Raw genomic sequence first — 25,358 nt, forward strand, 5'->3', positions numbered from 1 at the left:
TGGAGAGGAGACACCTACTGCTGCACCCAGAGAGAGAGCTCAGCTCCTATTTCAGTGGAGGGCCAGGAATAACCTTTCGGGGTATTTCCTTTTAGCAGGAGTGCTGTTAGGTTCTTAGAAGTCTGGCTTGCAGGTGAAATCCTAGCTGAATATACCCACCACCACACTGCTGCAGGAATTCCATTAACATTTTAATAAAAATGAATATCACAGGTTACATGAAACTTTGTACAGACATTCTCTGCATAGTAACAAACACCGATGTACTTAAATTTAAAAAATGGATTATCTATAATCCTTTAAAGTGCAATTTGTTTAAGGTTTTAAATCAAAGGATCTTTCAATAAAGTTGAAGCTGTAGAATTAACTTGAAGTAACTTTGCATTTAACTAAATCAATAATATCCCAGTGCCCTATTAACTCCCATTTCAACTGTTTCCTCACTTGAAAAGGCTTTCCCTTAGAGTTACAGGTAGGATGTCCATTTAAACAAGTTGAATGAAACAGCATTTTTTTCTTACTCCACCAGCAAAGATGGTGGGACTAAGATGTAATTGGCTCCCTCACCTGTGCAGTACACTGTAAGGGTTGGGGGAAGCAGGGGGGTGGATTTTCTAAAACAAAACTCGCTGGTTCAGAGCAGCAAGAATTAAAATGAGTTATAGCTGCATGAAAAGCTTTGAAAAACTGAGCAGACTAAAACTACATTCCTGTAATTTGAAAAAAAAGGGGTGGAACAGAGCAGGGAAAAAATGCATGAATTCACCGTGATCGTGGGCATTCCTGCTTTCAGGTTTTATTCAGCTATAGAGATGCTGCTGTGCCCCTGAAACTGGAACTTTCTCAAAACCAAGTGAAAAATGGAGTACTTAACATGGCACTGCAATTCAGGCAGGGCAGTAGTGCTGCTGCTCAAGGGAAGCTGAAGTAGGGGTGAATGGAGCAACAGCGTGTTGGCCACTGTGCTGGTGGATCGGTCGGGTCTCATTCTTGGACAGCACAGGAGGGGGAGAGGGAATTCAGCCCTGGCGTGGCCGGGGGCCTCAGCTGATCCTGGGAGCGCTGTGGTCGCAGGTCTGTGTTTTCTTCAGAGTTCCTTTCTGAAAGTTTTGAATGGAGCTGAGTAAGGCCCCTCGGCTTGCACTGACGGGCTGCAGGCTTGGCTGCGTTGGCACCTCTGTACTCAGAGGAGGAGCTGCTGGTGGCAGGGGGGGCGGTGGCGGTGCTGGGGGTATCGATGAGGCTCCTGTTGAGTTGAGAAAAGATGTAGTTTGGTTATGTCAAGAAGGTGCTGATGCAGGGGGCTCGGTCAGCCCTGCACTAACGTCATTCCTTGAATGCCAGTGGAGTGTGAAGAACAGAACAGATGAAAAAAATGCTCAAGTGATCAAATCCCTCTATCTGCAGGTGAGTTGTGTCATCTGAGACACCTCTGAAACAACACCTGGAGTGCCTCAGTGACTCAAATGCAGTCTTGCAGTGAGGGATCTGAGGTTGCTTAACAGAACTTTCCAGCTTCAGCTTCTCTCGCCTGTGCCCAGGGAAGCAGTTTGCTCTGGGTCAGGGACAGTAACAAAGACTGGAAGCACATCTTGCTGCCTGTTCTTACAGAGCTAGTTATGTTCTTGGGAAGGACCAGAGTGCTGCAGTATCTGTGGTGACTGCTCAGTCAGGTTACGTTCTGTTTTTAAAGTAGTAACTGCAGATAGAGTGTTCTAGAAGCACTTTACACTTCCACAGTACTGTCAGACTTTCTCCCAACGTGTTGTAACAACCACTTGTTTCACAAGGTGAGTCACAACCACCTGCCACATGCGCTGCTCGTGCTCCCCGCAGTCACCTTTGCACCCTGTCCCTTGCTTTCTGCCCCTCACAGCCATCTCGTGCTTCCCATCATGTCTCATCCACCACATCCCGACTCCCTGGGAAGCCAGTGCCTGCAGGCAGCTAGCCCAGCAGGGAGGGCCTGCACGGAGGTGCTTCCCAGCAGCTCAGGCTCAGACGGGTGGCCTTCTTAGCCCCAAGCAGCTCCCAAAGCCCCCAGTCTTGTGCAGCTCTGCTGCCACACATCACACCATCATCTCTACACAAGTATCCTCAGACCCATGCTGGAAGGGATTCAGAGGTGACCACTTGCCACTCTGCAAGACACCTGGGCGACGGTGGCACTTGCAGCACGCTGCCGGCTGCCACTGGGGAACCGCGGGCCTGTCTCTGTCGCTCGTACCTGGGAATGAGCAGGGGGTAACACTTCACACCTCAGGGCTGTTCTGCAGCGAATTTTACCTTAGGATCACCTAGTTCCTAAGTTGTTGTGGAACAAGACAGGAGAGACAGGTGGCACCTATAGTGTAACGCTTTTGGTAGCTCTAACCTACAAAGAGGAATACACTGGTGAGTGGCAAGAACTATGACACAACACGAAGCAAGGTGAGGCCAACCAAGAGATGATGGTTACTGACAGACACCTGCTTGCTATGAAGTAAGCAAATACCAAGCAGTGAAAGGACATGATGCTGCATGGACCTGACAGGTGTTTGATGAAGGATAAAGCTCAGCTACAGGAAACAAGAGGCAGGCAAAGTTCTCTGTGCTCCACTTCTATTTTGATTCCTCACTAACACGTGCTCTCAGATTAACAAGTAAGAGTAAAAAGGTAACTGCTGTAATTAAACAAAGCAGTTGTACAAGATGAAAGTAATAACCCAAAACTCCCTTGTTTTCTAGTTGTACCAGTCTTTGAAGAGAGACTTTTCTCTTATGGGAGCAAGCTCCAAATGCAGTGTTCACACAAAGCATCCCACTTTGCCAGCGTGCGTTAATGCACGCTGTAGCACTTCCAACTCTTCAGGAGAAATTCTCCTTGGCATGAGAACCACCTTCTGTGACAGCAAAAGATGGAAGTACATATTGGATTCATCTTCACTCTCCTCCCTTCCAGAGGAAATACTCAAGTCCTAGTAGGAATATCCAAGAATATCAGAGATCAAGTGTAAACAACTTAACATGCCCGTTGCACGTGGATCAGCTGCTCTTGAGTAATCAAAACATTACACAATGTTAGCACAAGCTGAAATAAATTGCATATTGATGCCCTGGGGCCATCTAACTTGCCCAATTCAACTTTTTACACTAGCAAAAGCTCTAAGTCCATTTGTTATTAGAAATACTGGGAAACCGGCCCCTAGGTTAGAGTCCTTCTGTTTCTCTTGTGCACACAAGACTGCCAGCAAAGGGCAGCAAAGCAAATCTTGACACTGAGCCAAAGGAAGAACAAGACCAAGAACAGTTCAAGTAACACTTCTGCGGTTACAGTGGTCAGGGCAGAACACTGTAGGAGTGGCACACCAGTGCTGTCACCAAACGATGAGGTGAAGTGCTGTAAGAGAGCCAAGATCAGCCAGTCACTAATGAAACGGTTAGAAAGAGATGTGGGAACTGCAGGGAACAAAGATGAGCTTTTTGGCTGGACTTGCAAGGTGAAGTGGAAGAGGTTGTGCAAGTAGTTATACAAGGTGCAAGAGGGAACAACTGTGAAAACAGTGGCCAGGACTCCACATGGAGTATATATACAATGGTAACAGGGAGTGAAGGTACACATTTGACAGAGAGGGACAGAGAAGCCACAAAGTGCTGGATCACCAAGTAGTATTCGGTCAGGTTTCCTTGTGTCCTATTCAAATTCTGGTCTGGCTGTTTTACAGTGGGGGCAGAAGAGACAGGGATGGAGGGGGAGAGGCCACCTTCCTTCCTGGAAATGTGTTAAATTCCTCAGGACTATTCATTGAAATCGAGCTGCCAACAACATCACACAGTTAAACTCTTGGGAGACTGATTATGGACCACAATACTCCTTCTTATACCTGAGCTCTGCCCCACAACATAAATACACACAGTTTGTGGGATGGTATCTGACTAGCTATGAGTGTTGCATATTGAACCCAATAATTAAAAGCATGGTTCTGAAAAGTCTTCAAATAAATTCAAACCAATTAGTCAATCAAAACCAAGCTGTCCTTCCCTTCTTGACAAGAGTGGTGCAAAGGAGCTTGTAGTTCACACTGATCTACTCATGTGCAGTTACATCTACAGATCAAATGGTTCTGTCCAACAGTGAAATATTTTCTTGTATTTACTAGAAACTACATTTGAGATGGGTGCTCAATTATAACTAGACCTTTCCAATACATGTGTTGGAAGAAGTTGCCTGCAAACATACATGTTACTCATTCATGCAGTTGTAAGAATAAAACACTCAAACAAGAACTTACCAAGGGTTTTTTACAGGGACATTTTTGTTAAGAGAGTGTGTTAAAAGGAATAGGAAGTAAATCAGATGCTGTAAACTTGATGCCTGAATTGAAACAAAAACTTAATTATGAATTTAAAGTGACAATAATTGTGCAAACAGCATTAAAAACTTGGCTGAGAATGGGATGCAAACAAAGAAAATCATTTTAGTGATAGGGTTTTTAAAGATGCTGTATTTCATTAAAATAATCCATAAGGATGTTCAGATCTTTTTCTTCTATTCCCTCCCAGTACTGAGCAAGATTTGCATTCGACTTTCCCATACAGAAACAGAGCATCTTTAAAGAGATAAATCAGCATTAGCTTACTTTTCCGAAAATTCACGTTCAAAATGACGCATGCTCTATTGAAGACAGCAGAGAAAGAGAGAGGACACAAGTTAATCATCCAGTTCTCGTGTCAAAGTCAGAAAAACAGATACTGTTAGCTGAAAAGTTAGTACAAAAATCAATACATTCTTATTCACTGACAAATACGAGGATAACAGGTTGAGTATTTCATATTACACATACAATACTTTGTCAGATTGTGGATAAGGAACAATGATTTTCCATGCTATAAGCATTGTTATACTTGATGAACAAATACAACACTCATGCTTCCAGTTGCACATGCCATAATTCAAGTCTTAGAGGATTAAAGTGCATTTAGAGAGATTTAGCAAGAAATCTGCAGGACGATTAGCCACAGAAGGCAAAATCCATTCTGTCCACAGAATGCTTCCTGTCATATTAACACCTGTATTTGCACCTGGGCTGTGTGGATCAGAGACACTCAAGAAGAGCACTCAACTAAAGCATTCCAATTGTCTTCCAGACAGGTGAAGGGCAGCAAAGATTTACCATATGGGTGTCTGTGCAACCTGTGTCACACTGAAGGATTGAGAACAGCTGGCATAGAAAAAGATAGCTAAAGTTAAGTATAGCTCCTTCACCTTATTCCCACAGGGAAGCAAAAATGGTTCCCTATGTACTCTGCTCCACTGTAAAAGATCTTGCTGGTATCTTATGGGCTTATTGGGTTTAGAGAAGATGCAGTGAAGTTTTAAGTAACCCACAGAGCAGTGACCTGCATCCCTTCTGATGCTAGCCACAGCTCATATCCACCAAGAAAAATAACAGATTTTCAAGGCAGCAAAGAATTGTTCAAGTGGAGGAGAGAGTCAAACACTCAAGGGAGAATGGCAGAAACATGGGAAGGTGCATTAGAATCACTTGCCACGATTTAATAATGTATTCAGAGAGGTGGTGGGTGCCCCATCCCTGGAGGTGTCCAAGGCCAGGTTGGATGGGGCCCTGGGCAACCTTGTGTAGATCCAGGTCTGGAGGTTGGTGTCCCTGCCTGTGGCAGGGGGGTTGGAATTCTATGATCCTTAGGGCCCCTTCCAACCCAGACCATTCTATTTTCAAAGATGTTCTTTAGCTGAGTATCTGCAACAAAACCAGCCCTAAACTTTCTAGGCAATGAGAAAAGCCCATGAGATCCTACATTTCTAGGAGACACTTCCCCTCCAAGCAGGTCATGCATTCAGCCACCACTGGAGGCCAGCGATGGTTTTATTCCTTAGCAGGTTTTGCACTGACTATACCAAGCACTCTGGTGCAAGGTAAGGCTCACAAGGCCTTTGTCCAGAGACAAAGCACCTCTCAACATGTGAGAACTTCCTCTGGGCACCCTGTTCCCCTCTGGTCAGTGTCACTGGCTCTGCACTTGCCCACACACTACGCTGGTTTGATTGATTCAGACCAGGACAAGGGCAAGAGCTTCTGCCAGGTACACTTTTCCATGTCAGCCTTTGCTTTGCCATGGCACTGTAGCAGCAAGACACTTTGACATACCCTGATTTACACACAACCAAAGCAGACAGACTGAAAGCCTCCTTCCCCTCCTGACAGTCCTCCTGGCACACTGATACACACAAGCGATTTTGACTTGGAGGTAAAGATCCTTTGTAAGTACAGGGAAACTGGGACAGGGAGATAGAAGCTACTGATGCACAAGGAGAGTCCTGCCATGGGGCTGGTGAGCCTTTCATTGAGTCAGGAATAGCAAACTTGCTTAGAACAGATGCAAGGACAACATTGCTAGTGGAAAAAAACCCACAAAAAGCACAGGCATGCTAGCTTTCTCTTGGAACTACTATCTGAAGTTTCTTCTATGAATTCTACTCACAAAAGCACTCCCAAAAGACGGCATTTGCCTTTATACCCAATTAATGCATCAAAGCCATCGGCACACTAAAGCACTTTCCAATTTGATTGTGAGCAGGGCCATGTGCACTGTGTCAGAGCTGATCACCACCAGTCACCACGAGCACGCTGGCAGCAGGGTGATTGACATGTTGTGACAACATGGGCTGAACAACAGAGCTAAGTTTTGAGCCCAGACTCAAGCCATTTTTAGCCATTTGAGCCATGTCTACACATAAACCTGCATCACATGCTCAAAACTTGGAAAACCTTTCAGCCAAATTCCAGGACGTTGAAGATGCAAGTAAAAGATGGCTTCATTGCAGGGGAAAAACAGTGTTTTCTAAACACCTGTCCATTTTGGAGGTGTTTTCCTTCTGCATTTGCAGCTACTTCCTTATTTAAGTATACACAGCTTGAAATAAACCCTCCAGCTAAGTAGAGTCAGTACACCCAGAGAACAGCACTGTCACTGAGCAACACAGTAACAGTAATTATCGTGTTTAGACTAACTGGGAGAAGTCCATTCATAAAATACACACTTCAACATGCCCTCAACTTGAAGGAGAAATGACTGATTTGAATTACATCACGCAGACTGCAGTGTCCTTTGAAAGATCATCCACAGCAAACAGGGATTTGATTGCATCACTTTAGTTAATGAGCTGTGCTGTGTAGAAAGTTCCTGAGACTGGAACTCATGTGGCATAAGTCACTGTAAAAGCAGCTGTGCTCTGGACTTTTCCCTTAACACCTTTTGATGTTAGTGTTTGTGGGTGCTCCTCTTTGAGCTTTCAAGACTGAAGAGCATCCACTGTCACTCAATATTCAGATCTGGAATCGAAGTTTCATCAGCATTTCGACTGCCCACTCCAGCAGATTCTTCACCACTCCCCACCGCCCATCCTAAACATTAGCAGAAGTGTTTGCACAGCTACCCAGCAAACTGGAAAACAGAACTGGCCAAAAATAATAAAGATGATATTTTTAACCCAGCTCAGTCTCTGACCTGTTTCTACCAGTTGTACTGGTGCTATCAATGGGCTGTAGCACCACAGGGGAGATTTACACAGCCAAAGCCACACCCAAAATTCCTGAAACTACATTGCAGCAGTACAGGTGTAAAGAGACAACACACAGAAACAAGGGAGCAACAAAGAGTATTTCATATTTCAGAGTCAACAGACCATTATCACCAGAAGAAATGCATACTGTGACATGAGGCACAGAGAATATCTGGGAAGTAGCAACGTCGGTAGGACCAGAGTAATAGAGACTTTGAAGCGAGCACTGATACTCAGTGTGTAAATCACACCATGTACATCTCAAAAAAGGTTATTAAATGAAAAAGAACAGTCTTGAAAGGTTGTCTGTAGCCCTCAAAAGAGAGCATATGCCCACACACAGGCTGACACAAGATAAATGTCATCTCTGTGTTCCATCCGTGAAAACCACCCATCCCTTAACCATCCTTGGGAATAACACCCACAGTTGAGGGGAATAAAGAACAAAGAGAAAAAAGACAAACACTGTAATGACTCTGGAACTTACCTGCTGTAGAGGGCGGGGTGGGAGATGATGGAGATGTTAATGGGGAACTCGCCCCAGAGCCTGCTAAATAAAACAACAGTGTAGTAACTAAAGCTGTACATTGAACTGCAACACAGTCAGACAAGATGGATTGTTGGAAACAGGCCAACTTTATTGACTGGTTATTATCCAATCCTGCTTCCACTGAAATCTTGGGAAAGATTCCCACTCACAGGAACAGCGTCACTCAGACCCAATCTGAACAGAGAGGCTTTACAGCACACAGGATCAGAGGTCCAAACACACGAGCAGCTCACTCAACAGTACTCCTCAAAGGGAAACACTTCCTTCCTGCTGCTTAGGCTGTTGGGTTTCAGCGTCCAAATTCTGTTCTCCTTAAGAGTTATGCCACTGAATGGATGGCACCCCATTTCTCCTAAGAGATGATTTCCAGTCAGTTGCTGTACACCACAAGTTACCCAGATATCTGACTATTCCACATCAGGCTGCTTTCGGACACATTTGAGCCAAGCAGTCAACTCTGCTAAACTAAAGACCTGCCAAAAGCCAAAACCTGCCAACAGACCTCTGTTGTTTCAGAATTTGCCACTGAAGCAGCAATTAAACAGATCACTTTCTCATTCATCTTAACACCTTACTAATGACACACTGATGACAACACAGTTTCTCCCTGAAGGCTGCATTATGAAATGGCCCAAGCAGTGGATGTTGTTGTTATTCCCTCAACTATCAGACAGATTGAAGAAACTTTTGTTTTTAATTCTTCAATGAATGGGGCACAGAGGAGGGGACACATTGTTTTGCATTAGGCAGCTGAAAATTTAACACTGACCATATTTTAAAGCCCTTGATACATCTGTTTATTAAATACCCAGAACAGTGGTATCAGGCTTTTATTGTGTAAACTGATGGTGATCTCAGATCTCTTAAGACAGAAAATGACAGCAACAACAACAACATTGACATAGCTGTGTAGAAGCAAGCTCTTCTCTCTGTAGTTACCTGAGTTATTGGAGTTGCTGTATTTGGCTGAGTGTTCTTCCCCACTTTCATAGGCAGAGCGTTTTGACTTCTTTAAAGAAAGCAGAAGAAACAGAAGGTGGGGGTGAATAAATGCTTCCCATGACACAACCTGATCTGACACACAGAGATCTGTAACAACCATCCCCAGTATCACACAAGGTTCCTCAGTGCCAAACATTGCTCTCCCCACCCAAAGCACTTGCTGTGGTGATGACAACAGCACCAGGCTGTTCAGGCTCACATGTCTCCAGGCAAGCAAGCAGAGCAACTCCAGTGCCCTCTGACCATAAAGCAAGGGCAGAAAACTGACCCACCAAAAAGGAAGAGGAGGGCAGGCAGTGTGCTGCAGGAGCAGACTCAGAAAGGCTCCAACACCCTCACAGGGAAGCTGGAAGTCACACAGGCTCTGTCATCAGTGTATGAGGTGCTAACTGAGCCTGTTTTCATACAGCAACCTCAAACAAGTTAAACAAACACCTAAGTCAGCTACCACGGGCACTTAAACTTCTTCCCAAGTGTACTGCTTATCTACAGGAGCAAAAGCAGTCAGGAAGGACAGAATAGAGCTGTGTACCTGTGGCTGCACATGCTACACATTCAAAACAGGTACACATCACTTCCTGTGTGAGAAACCTCTTGAAAGATTGCTTACCTTTCGTGCTAAGATCTTCCTTTTCTTTTTTTCTTCTTCTGAGCCATGATGAGATTGAGCTCTTGTCAGCCTTCTGTGCTGGTGAATCTTCAAAATGAAGGAAAAAACAGAAAAAGACCATGTTAATCTTAAATGTTCTCAGACAAGGTATGTGTTTGGGGTGTAAGAAGACACCTGTAGTCACTTTGCATGTTTAGGTTATTTCATTTTTAGTTTTTGTCTTTGCTGTTGCTGAAGGAGGATGAAGCCTCATCCTGCAGTTAAAATGATCCTTTAACTCAGGAGCCTTTGCCTGTGAAGTTGCACCACTGAAACCAGTGTAATGCCATAGTCAACAGCTGTTCTACAACTCCTCATACTGTATTTCTGGAGAAGAAAATCTTTTGATGAAAGCCTTTAATACCCAAAGTCACTCTGAGTGAGTAGAAACTCACTTTCCCCAAATAAAAGTGATAAAAGGAAACACAATGTCTATAGGAAATACAGGAAAGAAATGCAGACATTACCAATTTCTGATCTTCTGTTAATCGCTTTTCTATGCATTCCTTGGAGGTTTTCAATGCCTCTTTTAGCTTGGTAGGGATCTAATACAACAGAGAAAAAATGTTAGCACAAAACATGATAAAGGAAAACATCACTTCTCAGAACTCACCATGCATCTGATCATGTCACCCATCCAGAACCCCAAGTTCTGACACTATTCCCTTAGTGAAGGAAAAGAAAGGAGAGTCTAGGTGCATGTTTTCCACTCCAAACCTAGCTAGGTCTGGCCCAGGAATAACACTTGAACACTCAGGGGTCACACTGCACCCAACTTCCAAGGGGTGACAGAACATTCATGGGTACAATTCACCAAAGGCATCCAAATCTTGATGGGCATCACCATAAAGTCAAGTAGAGACAGGTCTCCTCTACTCTATTTGTGAGTTAATGCATAGCTTAGCCACAGCCCAGCACTTCCACAAACATCAGCAAAGCAAGGTTCAACTCTACCTTGAACTGTGGTTTCTCTGAACTTGTTAGCAGGACATCACTGAATAATCTGTGAGTGGATAAAAAAAAAAGGACTGTTATTCCCAAGAGACAGGCAGAACCACAGCAAGAATACTACTGGTACTGTTCACTCTTTCTCCTTTTCCTCCTCTGTCCTCATCCCTTGGCCATCACTTGTTTCTTCTCCCCACAGGTTTTTATGTACCACTGTTTATTTTCCAAGCACTGCTGTAAAATGAGCAACATCCAAGCCTCAGAACGTGGCCACCTCTGACAGCAAAGTGCACAAGACTGCCTGGAGTATTTTGAAAGCTGATGGAACAGGTGAAGTTCCAAAGGAAGAAGAAAGCCTTTTCCTTATAAGAGTTCTTTAATGACAAAAGATTACCAGGGACTTTATTTTAAACTCTCCTAGCATAACTGTTGTTTTAACATTAACAAAAACCAAGTGAAAGCTCAATGTCTTAACTTAACATTTGGAAGTATCTGCATTCTTGCCTGTGCTCCAGCAAAGGCAACTGCAGCAGATATTCTAATATTTCTGCTCTCCCCTCTATGGTATCAGCAGCAACATAGATGATAAATCCTTTTCCATCCAAAAGAAAGACACTAGAGGGCAATGGTAGTCTGAAAATAAGCTGGTTAGTCCATTTCAAGATACTTTGTTCTGGAGAACATACTAGAAAACTGTCCCAGGAAGTGATCTTGAGGCTGGCTCTGAGATTCAAATTTTAGAGATTTTTTTTTTTTGCTGCTGTTCACTATGGAAAATTATCACAAGCCTGTACTAGAGACAACAAATCCAAGTCTAGAATCAAGCCAGTAAGAATAACATTCCATGAAAAATTCAGATAGAAATCAAATTTCTAAAGACTGGTACAAAACCCCACAAGTGCTGACCCTGGTTCACACGACAGGTCAAACCTGACCCCTTCTGATTACATGTCCCTGCAAAATTAGGCAAAGTCATAGTTTATATGGTGACAATGCATAATACAAAATAGAGCTTAATAAGAATTTAAATTACATTAAAGGCATTGCACATCTATGTAGAACAGTTGTGAAGAGCACTGGTGTGAAGGGAATGGAGTATAACATCCCACATATCAGATACAACTGGACAGGAACTGTTTGTTCAACACCTTTCAACACCTGTATATTCCTGTGTTCACAGAGGATTTTTAGTTTTTCTCCTCTGCTTATGTTCTTCTCTCCACCTCCCACCTCTTTAATAGCAGAGGAAGGGAGGAGCAGAGGAATTGAAGGCTGAGACAAGCCTGCAGTGTCTCTCCCAACCAGGAAACATGAACCTTGGAGGCTGCTCTAACCACACTGCACTCTATACTCTGAGATCAGACCCAGATTCAGGTATGGGCAATCTGTCAGTTATAAGGTCGTGACTCTGTCCCCTCAGATTAAGAAAAACAGAAGATCACACACCCCCAGGAGCTGTGGTTCTGTGCTCAGCATGCTGGTGACAGGGCACAGCACTGTGACTGACAATTTCCCTGGTCATACTGTCTCCTAATCCCAGGAAGGGCACCACTGCAGACAGGTCTGATCTTCAGCTCAGTCATGTGCTGACACTGCTCCCTTTCTGCATCCCAGCCCCACACCTCCCTGTAATGCTTCCCTGCATCACAGCCTGTAAAGAATGTATCCTGTCTGTGCATCAGAGAATGCCTAAGCCAGTCCTGCAAGAAATCAGCCAGCCAGAACTTCTAGACAACACTTCATACACAGACCCATCTAATGTCACTGCAGGGCAAAACAAGACATCTCTTTTACTAGTCATAAGTAAACTGATAGCAAAATCTACTGAAGTAGGTCTGAAGGGAACATGCAAAAAGACTCCTTACTCTAAATGCTTTAAAACAATCTGTATATGATCTTTATCATGCTTGCACTACTTTAATAGCAGGATCACTTTAAACCATAGCCCCATGCTAAATAAAATGCACTCATAACAACTCTAGCACAGCAAGGGACAAAGAAGTGTTAAAATGATCTATCATAGTCACAAGGGATGGGTTCTATAAAGCCTGTGAATTTGAAAGCTTCACTTGGGACACACTACACATCCCTCAGAACGAGGAGCAAGGCTTTTAATAAGGAACAAGAGCAAAAAGGTTCTTCCTCCTAACATAATTAAAAACATGGGGATGAGTGTAAGACAAGTAAAACAAGACTTACGGCATCTGTAAGAGCCGTGAAACAGTTGGCATGCCATTCTTCATAGCTTCACAGGTCAGAATGGATTCCAACACAGACACTACCAAAGAAAGAATAAGGACACATTTTTGCACAGCAGGGCAGCAAGCACATCAGGATGAACGTCTGGCACTGCTGTGAGATGTGCCCCTCAGCACGGAGCTAACTCAGCAGTGATGAAGCTCTGCAGCATGTGGTTTTTATTATAATGTTACTATTACACATACAAACTTTTCAAGAATGTTAGACATGAGGCAAGGGAATCCAGACATCTGATTACTTACCACACTCTGCTTTATCACTCAGCTTAAAAAGTTTTATTTATATGCCACATGTATTTCAGGAAGAACACGTTTCCTATTTTTACCAACTACTAACTAATTCTTTCCAGCCACAGGCTGGTATCTCACAGCACTTCAACTTGGGTAAGAGGTGAGAGTAGCCAGGAAGCTGGGACTGACATTTCCTCAGCCACATACTAACCAACAAACACTGATGGTGCAGGAGGGAAGTTGTCTACTGGAATCGTATCCGGGGGTCTTCCGTATGTCATTTCATACAGTAAGTGTCCAAAGCAGTGTACATCAACACCTTCTAAAGTCTGCAGAGAAACCACAAGAGTGGGCTTGCATTTGAAAACAGGCAAGAGAAAGCACGAAGACAGTTCCTAAGCACAGCCTGCTTTAACTTGAGCTCAAATGAAAGCTTCACACCTCAAGCTAAAGCAGCCACTGCTGCCTTCCTGTGCGTGGTGATACGGATGGGATGGGCAGTACAGCCACGTTCTGCAGAAACACCTCAGGTAGTAGCTCTTGCCTCACACAGCAGTTGAGGTGCAGCACGTTTTACAAATCACAACCAAGCACATTTTCCAAGCTAAGACAAACACCAAAGAAGGAGATAAAAGGGCAGCAAAACCACATACCAAACCAACCTAGGTGAGTCTTTCTCACTCCTCCTTGGGTTTGTACAAGCTGTGCATACATGCTAAGCTCCCAGACAGCATAGTTCTGAGATTTTTTAATCATCTTTAAACAGAAATGTCTCCTCTTACTGAAAGCAGCTTAGAGCTTTGATGGCACTCAGATTTGGACTAACCATGAACTTTTGATCGTTTCTTTGACAGCAGGGAGAACTTGTTTGGCAAGGTCAGCAAGCAGCTGTCTCCTTCATTACAACGAGCACTTAGAGGCAGGGCTGGATGCTGAGTAAAAGACTAAACTGCTGCAACAGGGCAAAATTGTTGTCATATTTTTGTAGAAAGGTAGTGTTTTGCCTCCAACTAAGAAACAGCTTTTAATAGATCTGCAAGCATCTCATCAATTTTCACAGCACCCACTGAAGAGAAGGCTGGTTACTACTCCTAGCTAAGGTCTACTTATAAGCAGTGCTCATCGTACAGACATCCAAGTGGGTGACAGACAATATGCACATTCCTATGAAATACAAAATCAGGGTGGAAAGAGATCTTAAAACAACTGCAGTTTACCTCTATTTGCAGAACACTGCTGTCATGAAAACAGTCACCTGCACTCCCCTTCTACCTGCTTACCTTTGGCCTCAGACTCACTCCAGTGTGCTGCAACAAAACCTCTGTGCAGCCAGGCAGGGGGTTGGAGGAAACAGAAAAGGTATTTGATGGAGGAAAGCTCAGATTAAAGTAAGGGGGTTGACAGAAGGTTTTTTTCATTCTAGTCAGATGTCCACAAGCAGAAGCTTGAGGATAAAGGCAATACAGACGAGTCAGCTGAGTTAACTGTCTGAATCTTACATTAATTTTCCGGAACTGTGAGAAGTACGATCGATAAAATGATGGAAGCCCCAACAAGGAATTTTCTAGATCCAGTAACTTGCAGGTGTCCCCATCCAACATCACATTGGCAGAGTGAAGATGGCCATAAGGAAATCCTTTCTCATGCAAGAATTTTAATACCTGAAAAAAAGCCAAGAGAGGAGCACTGTCACAAGATACCCTGATTATCTCAAGATCTTAAATGCTCCAATACCAGAGCAGAGACATAATAAACAAGGCCCCTATTTGGAATGCTTGCTGAACTTAATCTTCTATCTACATCATCTTTGGCTGACTTTTCATTTCCATGTCCCTGGTAACTTTTGTCCCAAAACCAATGTTGGATGCTGATCCTCAAAGCAGACTTAGAGCAGCCCCCAAAGAGATCTGTAAACTAGATTCCATAATTCTACTGAATATTGTTTGAATAAAATTTAAAAGAAATAAATAATGACAATTAATCTATGACACATTTGCAGGCTCTGAATTTCTTCTTCCCCTTTACCTACAAGGGAAAAACTACATTACCACCTCTCTCTCATTTTAGTTCCACACATACCAACTGCCCTATATTTTTTTATATTTTTTTTTCTTTGGACAGAAACAGCCTCATGCAAACATATCTAAATTCAACTCCCTGGAGCTAACCTCAATTTGCATTTAGCTTTGAAGTCTGCTGCTGAAATAAAGCTTGTGTACTTAAAAGTTTGTCTGCTTTTTCTAGTTAAACCAGTTGGCTTAAAAAAAAACCCAAATCCCCCAAAACACCACAAAGGCTGGTAAATAAAGTAAAAAGAGAAACTACCTCTAATATTTGCCTTCCGTAGGTTTTTATTTGCTGAAGTTCAAGACCTTGGATTTTTTTAGGGTTGCAATACTTCTTCAGGAATGGGTCTTTTGGCTTTGCCTTTAAAAGAAGCACACAGATCACGTATCATGCCCAGAAAAAACAGTAATCAGCTTTTCTAAAAGGCAGTTTTATAAAAGACATACTGCAGTCATTACAGCAAACACTCTACCATTTGAGTTGGGGGTGGCAAAAGGGAGAAGTTACCTTATAAATCAGGTCCTTTAGTGTCCCTTTTTCACTGAATGGTCTAATAACCAGCGCTGAAGATTCGTTGGCAGTGGCAAAAGTGATTTTGTAAATGTAGGGATGCTACAAAAAAGAAGAAACTGTAGGTAAATTTTAGACAACATGTTCTATAATTCATTTTTGCTTGATTCTCAAGTAAGAAAAGATCTCCCTGAACTGTACATTTAAAGTAATAAACCTGATACTGTCAGTGACGTTTGCTCAAGTTATTCAGTCTTAGCCTGGAGTAAATTCAAAGAACACTTCAGGAGGACACTGATCCATTTCCTACATAAATAATAATAATTTTTAAAATCCACCAATTTTCTTAACAGAACAGACTGGCAGTTTAAACAAATGGATAACGCAGCCCCATGAGCAGTTTTAAGTCATGGTAATCTAATAACTTCATTCATGGATTTATACAGCTAAGACACATAAGGAAACTCAGCATTAATAGCTGTCATAACAGTTTTATGTCTTGAGAAATTATTGTAACCACTTCTTCCAACTTTGTGAAACCAAATGAGACAGCACAGCTGGAAATAAATGACACAAGCAACACATACATTACTTGGAATGGCAAGCTAGAAGACCCCTTGTCCATGGTCTACTTTAATATATCAGTTTCAGTCCAGTTTGGGGGTTGAAAAGCCCAGTTTTCAGCCCCTGCTCCTGTGTGCATCTGCTGAGTTCCAAGACTGCACAGAGGTTTACCAGTTTCAATACCATTCTTTTCAGCCAGCCTCTCACATGCTTAACACCCTTAACAAGAAACTCCTTTTGGAGTCAAATGCCAGTTTTTCAGAGAGATGCCTATTGGATTTATACTGCAGCACTGCACAGGAGCTTAAATTGCACAGCCTCTGTTGTGCCTCTGCTAAAATATTCCCATGTTACATTCAAAGAACTGAAAAAATGGCACTCCTTGCACTGCTTTATGCACTGCTGTCCTGGGGTAGCAATTACACCCAGGCAGCACTATCCTGAAAGTGTGGAGGAGCTGAAAGAAAAACTCCTGAGCTCACACTACTGCACACGAAAAAAGAAATTACAGTTAACCACAACTCTGAATCTCCTGTAATAATCCTGCAGGATTATTATTTATGCTGAGAACATTACCTTATATTGTGTGCAAAATGTAATTAAAAGGCTCAGACATCTTTAGATGAAAACAAGTCTAAAATTACAAACTACATCTACTGGGCTACGTGTGCTTTTGCAAGATCAGTCCTTGACAAGCTCTTTTGTGCTGGCACAATTTAAAAGTCTTCAAGTAATACTCACAGAACAGGAAGAAAGAAGTTTCACAGCATACTGTAAGTCTTTGTCAGACAAGTATTTATCAGGGCCAAGATCAGCCTGGAAATAAATAGGAAAAGAATGGCATCATAATAGATCCTGCATTCCATAAAGAAAATGTGATCTGTATTCTGCTCTCACAAATTTAGACAGCTGCTTGAAGGTGTATTTTTGAAGAGCAAACAAGGAATTTACACATAGAATGAAACTTGAAGAGTGTACAAGGCCATGGTGTTGCAATACACAGTGTCTGTCAGTAAGTAAGTATTATTGCCTCCTTCCTCCCCCGTATCTGACATGCATTGCTACCACTGAATGAACTCTGCCAACCCCAAACTTAGGGACTGTGTGCACTGCAAACTGATAAGGCTCAAACCCCCACCTTCTTCCTCTCCAGAAAAAACCCCAACAAACCAAACAAAAAACCCACCATACAAGAGAAAACTTCCCTCCTACTGCAGGCTTCAGCGATAGCCGCTCGCCAGGGAAGCCTCACCAACAGCTGTGCTGAGGTAATTAAGAGGGCAGCATGTTTCAGTACAGTAACAACAAAACTATTTGGTGGCAATACATGTCGACCTAAAAGAGGCAATTCAAGACTCTCTCACCTATTTGTCAATAAATATCTGAGTAAAGAAACCGACCACTTTAATTAAAAGGATCACCTTTGGTATTTCCAGTGATCGAATTTATACCACGGGGAACAGCCACATGATTACAACTGAAGAAACAAGAGGTGCAGGAACAAATGACCAAGCACAGAAACTTGGAAACTGGATTTGCCAGCAGAGGAGAGAAAACATAAGGAGTTCCCACACCACACATCCACCTAAGGGCTTTCAAGGTTCTTTCAAAGCCTGAGTTCTTACGTCTGCGTCTCTGTCACTCATGCATGGTTGTCAATGTAAATGAAATGAGCCAGGTTCATTAAGAAAGACTTGAGTAGGAGATGAAAGTATAGATACCCAGCTTAGCATTAGCCTTTCCTTTGGTTGATTCTTAATCTTCATTAAAAAATATTTCTTACGTATTCGCCAACCTACAAAAGAAGAGTCATCAACAGCTTTAATTAACGGGCTACTAAGTCACGTGGCTTACAGGCAGGACAAGGTCTGTAAGCAAAGATAGTACTGTAATCTTAGGACAGCTCATATAATTGAAGAAAAAAAAAATCAGACAAGTTTTTGTGCATACATACTCTCCTTACCTATATCTTTCAATGGCTCTACCACTTCCCACTTTGGCTCTGATCGGAAGAACATTGAAACATGCTGTAAGGCAATTTCTGGAAAGAAAAAAAATAGGTTTTTAAGATACTGCATAAGGTAATTATCCACATGTTATGTAAGGTTCAATGCCAGAAGGAAGCCTGCAGGAATTCAGATTGAAAGTCAGCAAAATCAGTTTAAAGGAAATCAGATAAAACCCAGTTAAAGGGCATTTACATTTTTAACCTGAGAACTCAAATCCAGGGAGAAAACAGAGAAAGCACCACCTTCACAAAAACCCTGAGTCCACTGAGTTTGCATTCAATCTGTACTAAATTTACATTTCTAAGTCCAAATCCAGTGCTCACAGCAAAGATATCCCACACTAGATCCAGAAAGATTTGTGCTGTACCTGTAAAAGTGCAAACTTTTACATCTCTTTAATGTACTGTTACTAAGCAGTTCTGCTTCACTATGTGTTATTCTCTCCTCTTCTGTTCAAAGTTATTTTCCTAGCTATCATGATCCAACACATATTTTTTGGGGGAAAACGCTGTTCTGGTTACTGAATTCTCCCACAGCTGGGAACACAACTGGTTTATTCACACAGCAGTTTGAAGGGAAATCTCAGTAAGAAGCAGTGACAGCAAAAGGGAGAAAGGGAATCATGCCAGTGAGGAACTTTCTCTAACAGGGCTTATCTTGGCATAGAAACACAGCAAAAAGGTAAGGATGCAGGCATTTTTCTACACTCTATCTTCTGTCTCCAAAAATAGGCTATGAAAAAAAAAAAAAGAGAGAGAACACTGCAATAAATATCAGCTTACTGCTCCAGAATTTAAGGAATCACATGCTGATGGTGTCTCCAAAGACCACAGGCACTGACTTGATTGCTATTAACTTTCCAGCAACTCGCTGAAATAACAATCTTGATGAAAGCACTCAAAATTAACACAGAAGTCTCAATGTCTCTTTAAGGATTTAAATTGCTTGCTCAGCATTAGCCAGACAAACTGCATCCTTGAAGAGTTACTAATAATTTACAACTCCTCCACAGCTTATCATAAACATCCGGGAAATGTTCTTTGCACTTTGAAGCTGAAGACACAGGAATGTTACATAAAGGGAGAGCAAAAAGACAAGTGAAAAGGAAGCACTAAGTTCCTGCTTCAGTAGGCTCTGTTTTTATGAAAACAAGCTTTGCATTTTGCAAAGTTTGCCCACAAACTGAATCTGTGGAGTAGGTTTCATCAGTATGAGGAAGTCTTCTTTTTCCAGCCCGTAAAATACTTAACAGTTTCCAATGGCTGAAGCTAAAGTCAGACAAATTCAAAGATGAAATATTTAATAATGAAGAGAACTGATCACAAGAATATAATTTTAAGAGATGCAGTGATTTTCCAGTGTTTGGGGGGAAAGGATGTGTGACTCAAGCATTTAAAAAGCCCTCCACCTGGCTCAATTAGTTCTAGGAAGTCTCACAACTCAAAGTGATGGAGCTAGACAAGGTGACCACAATCGTTCCTGTTGATTCGAAAAACCTTTTGAACCACGATGAATGCAAGATACACTGTTCAGAAGCCCATCCATTTTAACAGAATGCAGAGCTGACAAACTTAACTCCACCTTACACTCCAGGAGACAATTTCCAAACCCCAACTCCATTTATCATGAAGTGCGAAGGACTCGCAATCCTTCGGCCCACCTTCTACTTCTATAGAACCTGAACTGATCACTACCATATAAATTAATTCAAATACTTGGTTTTGACAATCACAGCACGATTCATGCACAGAGCTGGAGAAACATTATCATAAATAATCACATGCACAGTATGGTAATTCTGAAGGCTGTTCTCCCCTCTGCCCCCCAGGCTTCAGTATAAATCCTTGCCAGCATTAACGGAAGACAGACAGACAGACAGACAAAAGTAAAACTGCAGTCCTGCAGCTCCTCACTTACCAGTGTAGTTTACAGAATAGCTGTTAGGGTCCAAGAATTTTTTTACCAGTTCACAGTTGGACAGTATGTGATGGGTAGTGATCACGTCGAGATAGGCCTGGAGCCCCTTCTGTCTCTCAGCTATGAATTCGCGCTCCATATTTCCAATCAGCTTTTTTGGTGGAAGAGGTAGACTGAGAGCTGAGATCTTAAAAAGAGAGGAAAAAAATAATTTAGCTTGCTCTCAAAATGCTTCAGGGATATACACTAGCAACCCAGAAAGTAAAAGACTCTGGCAGCAAGCTAACTACTGGGTGACTCTTCACACTGTGTCTATAGGAGCTTTTATGTTTTTTCTAAGTACTGTTATCAGGGGGAGCTGGTCAGACAACAGCCTGGATCCTACAGCAGAGGGATTAGTAAATGGAATGACACTGAAAATGTAAGGAGATAAATTTCTGCTAGTGAGTCATGCATTTAAAATCACTACACACAACTTCCAAACACTAAATGGCTACAATTTTCACCAAACCCTTTCTGTGACATACCTCTGCCACAGCAGAAAAGCAACTCACACCTTACAATTTTCTCCAGCTAAGATTCATGCTTTCTTATTCCATGAAGTGCCGATGAACGACTTTCCTTTGCCTCTGCTGCCTTTACAGGTAATTTAAAGCCCTTCCTGTCAGTATTTTAAATCTGCAATTTCAAATACAGAGCAACTTTTCCATTTTCTCTTCTGAACCTGTCGCTGTACGGTTTTTAAACAGCTACACATCTTTCAACCCAGGGATAGCTGCAATCTACCACTGGATGTGCACCACTTGTTTTAGGATGACAGAAGTGATACAAAATTTCAGATGAAGCCAGAGCAACAGAACGATGAAAAAACATGCAGAAACTCAAAGCCTTATGTAAGTCAGATCAAAGAGCTCATCTCCAGAAAACAAAACTAGGTTGCACACAGTGTTTACATTCAATTACATCATGTGAATTGCCAGAATAAAATTTCCCTGTTGGTAACACATCGTTGTCCTGCAGATCAAAGCACCTGCCCTGGGTAGCTCCATCTCCATGGGAGTTATCTTTAAGAAATGTGTGCTGCAGGAATCAATTACACCAGGTGCAACAACCTCATTGCTAAAGCAAACAGTTCACCAGGGAGAAGACTGGGCCTTTTGGTGTTTGAATGGCTTTCATTCTAACTAGTGGAAAAAGTAAAGGATCAGTTCCACAAAGTGGGGAGAAGTAGCAATCCCTTTCCTATTTTCCCCTCCTGTTGAACACAGGAATTGTGTCTCCCCCAAACTTAAGCACTTCTACTTCTCCTGTTTCTGACTGCAAATCATGAGCTGAAAATGAGTTGTAACTACTCCTGAATTACAGAAGATGTTAACAGAAATCATCCTGTCCACTGAGCATTTTTAATGCTCTTTTATACCCAAGGGAAAAAAATATCTCCAGGAATAAACACAAAAGCAATAACATACCACTTAAAACTAATTTGGGGAATTACTGGCTCTAACACCAGAGTTGTACAAAACTGTCATCTAGCAGACCACTCCTACTTCAATTCAAAACCAAGTTTCTCAACAAAACCAAAATCCATTTCTGGTATTACTCATTTGAAGAGCACATCAAATCATAATCACCTTCACCTTCTTGACCTGACAGCTAGGTCCCATCACTTGAGGACTCAAGTTCAGATGTTTTCAAACCACTATTACTTGCTTTACAGTTTATTTCAAAAGCCACACATCTGCTCTTTTTCAGAAGAAAGCAACATTCCCCCCCATCCCCTCAAGTTTTTGTAGCTATCTGCCAAGACAGGGAGAACACTGTCTACACAGAAGAACACCTCACTAAAGTCCTGACCTTACAAAGACCTCGCATGCTTTCAAGTGTGAGCAGTGGCCCCAGCTCAGCACTGGAGCCAGGATGGGCTTCACCACAGAAGAACCTGGGAATTAATATTCTTATCTTCAAACCACAGCCCCCTCAGGAATGTCTGTTCAAAAGCTGCAATAAAATGCTTCACAAAAGCCAGATCTCTTGCTGCAAATACTGTACCAGTACTTCACTTAAAACAGACCAGCACCCAGTGACCTCCACTGGGCAGGCTGGAAGGAGCTTTTCAACCCCAGTACACATCTGAGAGTTCAGGGAATCTGGCTTGAATCTTTCCAACACCCATCACAGACATACAGTGCTCACTGTTTCCAAGGTCTTTGGTAGGACCACATCCCCTAGCCTGGTTTGGAAGTTCTCAATCCTTACTACTACTACTGCATAGGTAGTACCAAACTAACAGCAGAAAAGTTGTGTTCATACTCAACTGCAGCTACACAATCAAATGCAACCACCCAAACCTACAAAAAGGTCAGGTATGCCACAAGAACTGCAAGAACTCGGGACTTTACACCCAAAACAATCTCCAGCAGTTCTTCCAGCAACATTTTAGTTTTGAAGGAAGGATTCTTTTATTGCTCCTTGTTTTATACTGGTTTTAAGAGGTTTGGTTTGTTTTGCTTGGAGGTTTTGGGGTTTTTTTTACTCTGATTTCAATATACACAAGGTGAAAGTTTAAGAGAGCTTAAAAACAAGTCATGGGAACTGATCATGGTGATAAAATACCGTCACTCAGAGTTCCGGAGGAAAGAACTGAGGAGTGCTGAGTGTATGAACAGAGCAGAAAATTCCAGCTCCAGCATCACAAAGATCAATTTATAAAAAAAACTCCAAAACAGTGGGAGAAATGAGCAATTTTAACACACTTCTCACCAGCTACTGTCTGTTCTCTCAGAAGTCCTGGCACACTGAACTAGGCTGGAGGAGCACTGGTGTTAGTCAAAAGCAGAGCTGTGCATCTTTGATAAAGACTTAAAAGATTCTTCCTGCCCTTCTACTGGGCACACAAGGAAGAATCTCATCTCCCAGGGCAGCTCTCTGTCCTAGCCAGAAAACGCACAGAGAGATACAGCCTTGCCTTCCCCAACTCTGGAAAGCAGAAACAGGAATTTCAACATCAAGGGGTGAGCAGTAGTTTTCACTGAAAAAGACCAAGTGTTTAAGAACAGGGCCTGTAATTTCAGCCACCCTCTGCATATCCTCCTACCCAAGGCAGAGGCATGTTGTGATGATTCTGTTTCATCTCTCCTAGCCATCCAAGCAGCTGATGTTTTTGTCCCAGATCTCAGTATCTGCAAAATCTCTCTCTTGTTTCATATTCCTCCTTGTCCCACTCTGCCAGTTGCTGTCAAACAATTTCCTGAACCTTGTACTTTCATCATTCACCTCTGTCTCAGACACAAAGGCCTTTTCTTTCTCTACTACATCATACATAACCCTTTCTCTTTCTAGACTTGCCACCTAAGCCTAACCTTTCAGTACCTGTCATTTATGAATTTTAAGTCTTAAAGGTCCATTGCCTTTTGTACTAAAGCTGCCTCATTTGAAAGTTAAATGAGAAGGCAACAAAGCTTTTTCATGCCTCACCACATTCTATTCCCCACGGTTAAGAGGAGCTTATTATAGGTGGCTGCAAAAGCGAACTCATTCTCCTTTTTAAAACTTCCTCAAAATTCCCTGCCTGTGATCTCTATCAAAACTTGACTATGGTTAAGACTACAATGACCACTATGTACTGTGATGGACTAATCTAATCTTAAATCTCACATTTCTTTGGAGCAGACCTCTTTGCACCACGTTGAATCGGCACAAGAGGTTTCTAGGACACAATAAATGTTCCAATGTGCTACAAGACAGCAATTCCACAAGGCAGCCACGTTGCATCCCCTGATTAATTTGCTCCCCCATCCTCCTTCTAGCACAGGAATCGTTTGCAGCAGCGTGTCAGAGCACCCAGTGCAACATCCTTGCATGGGTTTGCACACTGAAGTTCATCAAGCAGATATAGCTGATTTTTTGGGGTGTGGGGAGGAGGGAGAGGAAGTGGAAGCAGTGTTGAGCTCCTGAAGTCACAAAATATTTAACGGGGAAAAATCTGAGACTCACAAAGAGTTATCCTCAAATCACAGAAGGATTCACTTTTCTTTGTGCTTGCCTAGTACTATGGAAATCTGAAGGAACAAGTTTCACTCCTGTAGATGCTAGACACTGCTGCTTCTCCCCTTTTCCCACACTCATATAACCTTCTTTTTCCCACACAAACTAAAAAGAAATAATTGTCCTAAAAAGTGAAAGAAAACACACAGTAAGTCCAGTGTTTAACTAAGGAACACTTTCCAGTGATACAGAAAACCATCACATGATAAGGAGCATCTGGTAGTGCTTTTAGATGAATATAAATAATGAGGCACATAGCACTTCAATGCTGAATTTGTAAGGTTGGTACGCTCCTTGGCTTTCTTCAAATCAAAGGAGGAACAAATAACACATAAAACTGGAACAAGTCAACAGTACTGAAGGGAAAAGATTCAGTAGCTGCCAATTTCCTCCATTTCTATATAAATTGGTCCTGTTGATGCTAAATTTTACAAGAGAAAACATAAGAGTGAAGGAGGATACATTAAAGTTACATTTGAAGTCAGTTTCTCCTTGCAGCTACTTGAATTTGTGTATTTTCCTTCACTGCAACACATAAAAGTATAACAAACCATTCCAAGTATAGCTTTCTGAATGAGACATTGTATTTATACATCAAGGGCGAAAGTTACCTGCAAGCTATTATTAAGCAAGTCAAAGTCACTGTATCGCCTCACAATCTGCAAAACATAAAGACAAAGGTCAGGAAACATATTACTTTTCCCATTCTCATTTTACTTTTCAAAATACCATCAGAGACAAGTTAATTCCCATTTATCATTTTCTTTCAACCTTTTTTTTTCCTTTTACACAGGCCTGACTGATGAATCTGTGTCACTTTGCCACAAAGCAGTTTTTAATCACATCCCAACCAGAAGAAAAATGAGTTTCTAAACACGATCTTAAAACAGCTTCCAAAAAAACATCTGGGAGCAAAGCTGCCTGCAAACAAAGCCTTTTTGCTATATTAGATTTAACAACTTTGCACGGTCGTCTGCATTGCTACTTCCAGGTTTCACTGGTCGTGCCATCAGCCTGGCTGTAATTTTAGCCCTAAGGAAGCCAA

The 25,358-nt window shown here is 42.2% G+C and overlaps 1 protein-coding gene across 3 annotated transcripts; it reads right to left on the reverse strand.

Moving 5' to 3' along the window:
* Positions 1–174: 174 nt before the first annotated feature.
* Positions 175–24,973, reverse strand: PXK (PX domain containing serine/threonine kinase like). Of its 3 annotated transcripts, none has more exons than XM_084269835.1 (16): positions 24,925–24,973; positions 20,270–20,456; positions 18,307–18,384; positions 18,065–18,138; positions 17,085–17,159; positions 15,777–15,881; positions 15,528–15,629; positions 14,702–14,863; positions 13,414–13,531; positions 12,913–12,991; positions 10,720–10,768; positions 10,233–10,310; positions 9,727–9,813; positions 9,054–9,123; positions 8,052–8,111; positions 175–1,246 (listed from the first exon to the last, which is right to left on the reverse strand). In XM_084269835.1, the coding sequence occupies exons 2-16, from the start codon at positions 20,406–20,408 to the stop codon at positions 1,044–1,046; spliced, it is 1,479 nt and encodes a 492-aa protein (XP_084125961.1). In that variant the 5' UTR covers positions 20,409–20,456; positions 24,925–24,973; the 3' UTR covers positions 175–1,043. The 3 variants fall into 3 exon arrangements, with proteins under 3 accessions (XP_084125961.1, XP_084125960.1, XP_084125962.1); XM_084269834.1 differs by having other exon boundaries at positions 8,052–8,114; XM_084269836.1 differs by lacking the exons at positions 175–1,246; positions 8,052–8,111 and adding an exon at positions 8,339–8,466.
* Between the last annotated feature and the right edge of the window lie 385 nt (positions 24,974–25,358).

Source organism: Gallinula chloropus, assembly GCF_964237585.1.
Source record: "Gallinula chloropus genome assembly, chromosome: 12".
Taxonomy (NCBI): Eukaryota; Metazoa; Chordata; class Aves; order Gruiformes; family Rallidae; genus Gallinula; species Gallinula chloropus.

Excerpts from the sequence above, each read along its gene's own strand:
- PXK (XM_084269834.1), bottom strand. The coding sequence starts at position 20,408 with ATGGAGCGCGAATTCATAGCTGAGAGACAGAAGGGGCTCCAGGCCTAT. Across the intron at positions 17,160-18,064 it reads AAAGGCTAATGCTAAGCTGG|GCTGATCTTGGCCCTGATAA; the intron begins GTATCTATACTT and ends ATTTATTTCCAG. Across the intron at positions 9,124-9,726 it reads GGAAGATCTTAGCACGAAAG|AAGTCAAAACGCTCTGCCTA; the intron begins GTAAGCAATCTT and ends CTTTCTTTAAAG.